The sequence below is a fragment of the Trachymyrmex cornetzi genome, unplaced genomic scaffold, assembly GCF_001594075.2.
Source record: "Trachymyrmex cornetzi isolate Tcor2-1 unplaced genomic scaffold, Tcor1.1 scaffold1836, whole genome shotgun sequence".
Taxonomy (NCBI): Eukaryota; Metazoa; Arthropoda; class Insecta; order Hymenoptera; family Formicidae; genus Trachymyrmex; species Trachymyrmex cornetzi.
The window spans coordinates 75,993-83,387 of NW_017296459.1; the positions used below are offsets into that span (position 1 = coordinate 75,993).

At 39.4% G+C, this 7,395-nt stretch overlaps 1 protein-coding gene across 1 annotated transcript in view; it reads left to right on the plus strand.

Moving 5' to 3' along the window:
• The window catches only part of Dll (homeotic protein distal-less), a 91,183-nt gene that overhangs the window by 1,645 nt on the left and 82,143 nt on the right, over positions 1 to 7,395 (plus strand). Inside the window, exon 2 of the mRNA XM_018504854.1 lies at positions 6 to 253. Coding sequence (XP_018360356.1) covers positions 6 to 253 — 248 coding nt within the window. The remainder of the gene's footprint in view (positions 1 to 5; positions 254 to 7,395) is intronic.

Sequence of the window (7,395 nt, forward strand, 5' to 3'; positions counted from 1 at the left end):
CGGAGCGGTTACCCGGGCGGACATAACGTACCTGGCGCGCATCAGTTTTCGCATCAGGTCGGCTCGCTGGCGGCGCATCAAGGCTCCGGGCCCGGCAGCGGGAATCAGCAGCACGCGGACGCGGGCTTTCCCAGTCCCAGATCGCTCGCCGGATATCCGTTCGCGCCCATGCATCAGCACAACGCCTACGGATATCACATTGGAACGTACCCCCAGTGCCCCTCGCCGCCCAAGGACGGTGAGTACCCCAACTGTATGTATTCGCAGCCTTTTTTATTCCTATTCTTAGTTTACGTATATCTAGTTTACGTTAATCGGTGAAATCTCCGTTTCTTGCGACTCCGATCAGTGCCTCATGCCTCGTGGAATCCCGCCGACGGTGGAATATCGCGAAAAATATATGATAATGTAATCTGGTGCTCGTCAGGGTGGAATATCCGAGATGTGATGTTTGCGCGAAGTGATGCTAGTGCAAAGTGGAACGGAGATATTCATCGAAGGGCTCAAGGTGAAAAAAGTTCTTTGATATAATTCATTTATACTCTCTAATGAAATAACTTTTAGAGTGTGAACCTCAATCTGAATATAATCTCACTTTTAAAGATTGATTTTCACTCTTTAGAGTGAGATTCCACTTCAGAAAGAATTTAGAGAGTACATTTACATTCGTCAAGAACTAAGGGCAACAATCAATGGTTATACATTCAGCAGAGAAAGCAGCTTTGCAACTGTTGTAAAATTCTTCAGTGTGATTGGTTTATATATTTAAATCCAGTGAGAGGAAGGGCAAGAGCAATCATATTAAAGAATTTTATAACAGTTGTAGAGCTGCTTTCTCTGCTGAATGCAGCCAATTGTATTAAAGAATATTACAACAGTTGCAAAGTTGTTTTGTCTATTGAACGTAGCCATTGGTCGCGCTTGGTAGAAGTCAGTGCTTAGTAAGTGCGTTTTGCATTGATTGGATTTATTCTTTTTTTTTTACAGGGTTGGTCACAAAACTAGAAATCACATAGAAGTCTTGACTTTAAAGAATTAATTTATGTTACATCTACGTAGTTTTGGGATACCAACTTAACAATTAAAAGTGCAAGCAGTGTCAGCAAATTAATAATAATTTCCATTACTAAATTGATCTCTCAACAAAATATTTAACATGTATTTCCAAATCAGGATGAAAATACAAAAAAAATTTAAATGTTATTGAAAGTCAGGGAAAATCAGGAAATTTTGTCAGGAATTTGTGACAACCCTGTTTTAGATCTGAAAGAAGTCTTATCTCAGCGAAGAAAATTTCCAACAATTGCAAAATAAATATTCCGTTGAAGACGACCATTTGTTTGTAACTTAGTAATAAATAAACTGGCAATAATGAATTAGAAATTCTAATGCCATATTTTGTGTCAAGAATATTAATGGCTCGAAATAAAAAAGTTCCGAAAGTTAGCTCGAATATTTATCTTGAGCCCTACATTTTAGATAGTAAATAAATAAATAAATATAGAGATCTTTCGAAGTCGTCCATCATCGGTGCGCTAATACGTGGACGACTTCGAGTTTCGAAGGCGAGTGTATCGTGCCAGCGTTATAACATTTGTCAGAAATGATACGGTCATCTTGACGCGAAGCAGAATAAGACGGTGACAGACGTTTCCGGTGGGTCACCTGTATTTCGCGTCGCGAGCGCTTTATTACTATATGACTTTTTTATACGGCCGTAGGACTTTATTGCCGGTTGGCGAATGTCTTCATCACGCGCAAGTAAATTTCCGTGCAAAAATAAATGTGGTACGCTTATAGCTTTGCGACGCAAAGCTACACAATCAGATAGCTGCTTCACTGTTGTGTAGAAAAAAAAGAAAACAGGCAACGTTTACTACGAATTCGTTCACTCGATTCCTGTTTACGGTTCCTATTGTCAGACTTTTGAGTCAATCCCTCACACTCTTATCTTCCGTGACGTGACTTCTTTTTTTAAAAAGAAAATTTATGTACGAAGCGTTATAAATTTTTTTTATATAGATGATTTCTATCTCCGTTGTGAAAGTATAAGATCTTAAATTTAAAAAGAGACTTTTAAAAGAAAATTTAAAAAATGAAGCGTGCGAAAATCTAAAAAATAGACAAAATAGGAGCATTTTAAAATAAATATGCTTATAGCTTTCTCTTCCCTGTGTCTAAATGTATCCCAAGAATCTAGAGTAGCAGGTAGCCGGTCGACATTCTACCTATTCTACGGCAGACAATGCCACGAAACGAAATAAGATATATGACTAGGATGACTTCCATTGGAAGACCATAAAAAGTCCCGCAAATCGCCTAACGAACGAGACAAAAAGGTTCGGGATCAAACGGGAGCAGTTGCGACTTCTTCTTCAGGAACTCTTCTGCTCGTACAAGTTTTCTTTTCGGTCACCTCGCTTCTTCTCTCGTGTTTTTACCTTCCTTCAGAATCGCATTAGCACGATGTAATCGCTTTTATTTTACGCGCGAAATCACGAGTCAGCTAATTACGATCATTATCGGATTCGCCCCAGGTTCGTCGTGGATCGCGGAATCGCTCAAGGCACTATACGATGTTACGATAACTAACTTTAAAATGTCTTTTTAAACTTGTTATATCGTTAGATTTTGAAAAAGCTAGTTAGTTTTCACTATCTTAGGATTCACTAATTAAGATTTAGACGCATAAAATAAAGAAAATATAGCAAAAGAGTCGTATTGTGATAAACAATAAATGCATATTTAACTTAAATTGTTTCCACTGATGATAGGTTGTCTTGTTATCTCATGGAAATTTCTATTTTATTTGTCTGTTTGAATATATCTAGCGCATCTCTCTCTCTCTCTCATAGTCTAAACACAATACGACTATATACACATCCGCATCGCGAAATCGCGTGATCGAGATAACTTGTTTCACCGAAGAAAGTCCGGCATGCTACGAGGCTCCATGCAGCGACATTCGCGCTGGTTTCTTAGTCGATCGCATTTTCAAATATATATATAGTCCGGAGTGCTGACTGGAAATATTCTAAAGTCGTGACAACATTCGGGGCGGATAATTTATCGCGGCCGTGCGCGCGCGATGTGTGGAGCAACGGGGAAACCCCCGTAGGCGCGCTTAAGCAAACGTTCGCAGGAGTATAACCGACCGAATAGCGGCGGCTAGACGGTAGTTCGCTACCCTCCCATCCGCGGCCCATGAATTCGTAACGACTGTCCACCATTGCGGCATGTGGCAACCTCTCGGGGAAGTCCGGCGTTTCTGCGTATAATCCACTAGCGGGACTATCCACTGTACGACCCTCGCTTCGGCGTGCGGGCAATTTTCGTGGCGCCCTTTCTTGAAAATTACCGATGATCTTCCGACGAAAGCCGCGAAAGGGTTCGCGATGCGGGAGGCAAACTTTTCCGCCAACGGGAGGAATCAGCGTGCCATCGGGAGCGGTGCAATTTTTGTTTTGCGGCTAGCGAGCGAACGAAGGAAGGAGCGATCGGTCGGCGCCGGCCGATCGCTCGTCAGAGGGTTAAATTCTCACGCACGAAGGGTTGCGACGCGCGGAAACTTGCATTTCGCCCTTAAATTGCCGGTAATTCCCCCCCCTCCTCCGCAACGTATGCACGGTATCGCTTTTCATAAATCGCACAGCAGCAAAATGCATATCCTCGATCCGCTTCGCGAGCTGCATCGTAAAAACTTCTCTATCGAAGGATTGACATAACTTTAGTATTTTTGCGGAAAAGTTTTCTCGGGGTTTTCTGGTAGAGACGACAGTTACGCTGTGTCGTCGCGATATATCTCAGAAATATATCAGAAATACTCGTGGCAACTTTTACTAAGGTACAGAAGCAAGTATACACTAGACTCTAGAGACTCTCTAATCAGAGTCTGGACACGAGTCCGTTTTGTATGCGGGATCTCTAATTTTTAGCAAAACCACGCGAGAGAACATACATTTCCATACATTTACTTTTTTTTTCTTTCTCTTCTATTTTTGTCTTATTTTTTTCTTTCTCTAATTTGTTTAAAAGCGTATTTGATCATTACTTGTTTAACAATAGTATTGCTTGATGGCTTCTTATCTATTCCAAATTTTTATCTTGGTTATGATATACTGGCTATTACTGGCTTTATCTCTTAATTAGCTTGTATTTAGCAGGAGAGGTCCTTAAATAGTTTTTCATTTCTTGAATATCTCAATTTGCGTCTTTTTGAGACTCTTATATTCGTTTGTCGTATATTACTTTTCTTTTCTAAAATTGTATTATTTTAAACAATACTTAACATATTTTATATATTTTTTGTAGTTATAGTTTTTTAGTTCTTCTAATGTATTATTTTATATACCTATTATAACGTATTAATGATAAGTATTGAAAGGATTGTGGCCCAGAGCGCCAAATAAATGGCGATTCAATCAATCGACCAATCTCTCTCTCTCTCTCTCTCTCTCTCTCTCTCATACATACGGGAATTACTAAAATATGATGGACCATTGAAAAGTAATTGCTTTGTGTCTTGAGTCTGATTAGAAGGTCTTTAATTTAAACAAACGAATGCGTGATGTAAAAGTCGATATTATAAAGATTACGGCACTTACGTTCACGTCGATTAGTTGAACGAAAATAGAAGTTACAATAATGATCCGTCTAATTGCTGTCGAGCACATCACATGTTTGTGTATTTCGCTCAGAACGATTCCGTCATTTATCTTGGTTTTAACACGAGGCGCATAGTTAATTTGATTATTTCAAAACGATTTTGATTATACGATTAAACTAACAGTGACACGGTAATTGCAAGATATATGTACAATACAAATTGCAATATTGTAACAAATTTACATTTTTTATGCTCAATTGATTTAAAGCAACGCTTATTCTTAAAATCATAATTTAACTGTATTTATATAATTAAATTGAAAAATAATTGTGTGAATATATTAAAACTTGTTTAAGGTATAGCTTTTAATAACATTATTTAGTACCATTTAAAAATAATTCATAAGAGGAAAACATTAATAAAACGTTATTTTTAAACATCAAGAGATACTATTTATATTTCTTACGGTAACAAACAAATAAGGCGAATAATATATATAACCTCAAGATACTCAGAGTTCAATGAACTGCCACATATTGCGCAAGTATTTAGCTAATAAAATATTATCATTATACCTTTCACGCGCGCGGTGAATAAACTGTAGTAGAGAATGCACTTCATAAAAGTGATTTATAACAAAATCGTCCGCACTTACTCGACGCTCGCGAGATCAATCTCTTGATCGTTGCATCGTCACGCATGAAATAAGCTTACATAAAATCCACGAGTGGTATATTAATAAGTGAACGGTATCGGTTGAAGAATTATTAAAAATGTCGAAAATTTCTCGACGAAATTTTACATTACGCGCACGTGCTTTTGATACAAACATTCTTAAGTATTTTCGCTTGTTCACAATCAACGCGCGTAAATTCGCGATTGTAACGTCGGCGCGATTACAAACGTTTCCTCGCAAGTCGGCTTGTAGATGGTAGAGTCGTGCTTCGGCGGCGACGCCGCGATTATCGCGGTTGTTCGCGACGTTAAATGCTTTTAGACAGCAGTTCGAGCAACGCTAATGAAGTTGTCTGGGATTATACGAGCATCAGTGAGGAACTGCAAGAACGTAAAGGAAGGGTTGTCCACGCATACGTCACTTGTCGAGATCCACGGCGAGTACACACGGCGCCTTTGCGCACCTTCGACCAATCTTATCGCCGCGTCTCGCGACAAATGAACCGGCCATTAACCGACTTGTCCGCGTCACGCCCGTTGTCCTTCTTCCCTTCGAACGAAGCTGGAACGTGGCTGAAGCTGGAATCCAATTAGGGGGCTCTTGACTCTTCTCGTATCAGACGGAGGCCCCACGTACGGTATCTCGCATCAGTCACCTGACGTCCAACCGCCGGACTTAATTCGGAACGGTCGAAAGACAATGCGCGCTCCGGCTTCGAGTGATGGATTAGGTATTAAATGCTTGTTTTCACAAGGATTAGGTGGATGTACTGACCTGCCGAAGAGCACGTCGACCCGGCCTTTTTCAAAACTTTGTTGATCCACGCTTAGTTGAATTGCTTGAATTTGCACGGAAATCATATTTTTTTAGAAATACTCTCTCCTAAAAATATTTTTCTGGCTATATATTTGTGATTTCCTGAGTCGAATTTTTAAAGTAATAAAAAGAAATTTAAAATAATAATGGCAAATGTGAAGAAAAGGGCAAGTTTAATAGAAACAAATTCAAGAATTTGAATAAGATTTCATATACAAATTAATCCTAGAGATATTCGAATAATGTTATTGTCAAAATATAAAATATATAATAGACAAGCTTATTAAAGTATTAGTAATTTAAAACATATTTATTTTTGCTTTCGAATTTAATTATTAAAAGACTTTTGATGTAGAAAAAAACATGAAATACGTATAATAGAGCAACCTATTTAGAAATTGTGAGTTATGCATGATATCCAACTCAGAAAATCTTTCAAATAGCTACGAATTTCTTAATAGCAGCCTCCGGCCAAAGGAATGGAACGTTTTCGTTCTCAGTTACGTCGAAATACAAAAAAATAAAATCAGAGGAAGCTTTTTCATCGTTCCTTGTGCGCAATGTGGTAGCGATGTGGAAATACAAGATGTCGGTTCAGCGACAATGTTAGACAGGCTGCGTTAAGTCCAGCCTAGGGCAGAGACGGACACCTTGTAATTTCGTGTTCTTTGGATTGAGAGCCGCGCGCCTACCGTGTGATTATCAACGTCGCATTAATCGGTCGGTAGGCTTATTATCATACGTTCGGTTGGGTTTGATTACGCGACTCTAAAAAGAATCTTCAGCGATGCGAGGCGGAATATACGCGCGCGCACCGCCGCAAAGTGCTACTTTGCAGCAGTTTCTGCCGCTACCGCGCACTTTGCGCGTACGCCTCGGTGTTAAAAACCATAACCCTAGCCTCTCTAGTTTATCCTCTTGTAACGTGAGCTCTCGCGGAACGGAGCGAGAGAAAAAGTGCATCCATAAAATAGTACCTTTGATTTTTCACGCGCAAAGTTACATCTCGCTCGTTTGACATCGCGTCGCCTCAATCGACTGTAATTAATGATGGCAGCTCGTAATCGTGGCTAAAACGTCTCTATAAATTATTTATTGCGCACTATATTATGCGTCGATGCACTGCACGACAGTTAATTTGTACCGTAATAGAAGTGAGGTTGAGATCAATTGAGAAAAATTTTCCATTTATATAGAATAATTGACAAAGAAATTTATATATAGTAGAGAGAGAGAGAGAGAGAAAGAAAGAGAGTACACACACACACACACACACACACACACACACACACACACA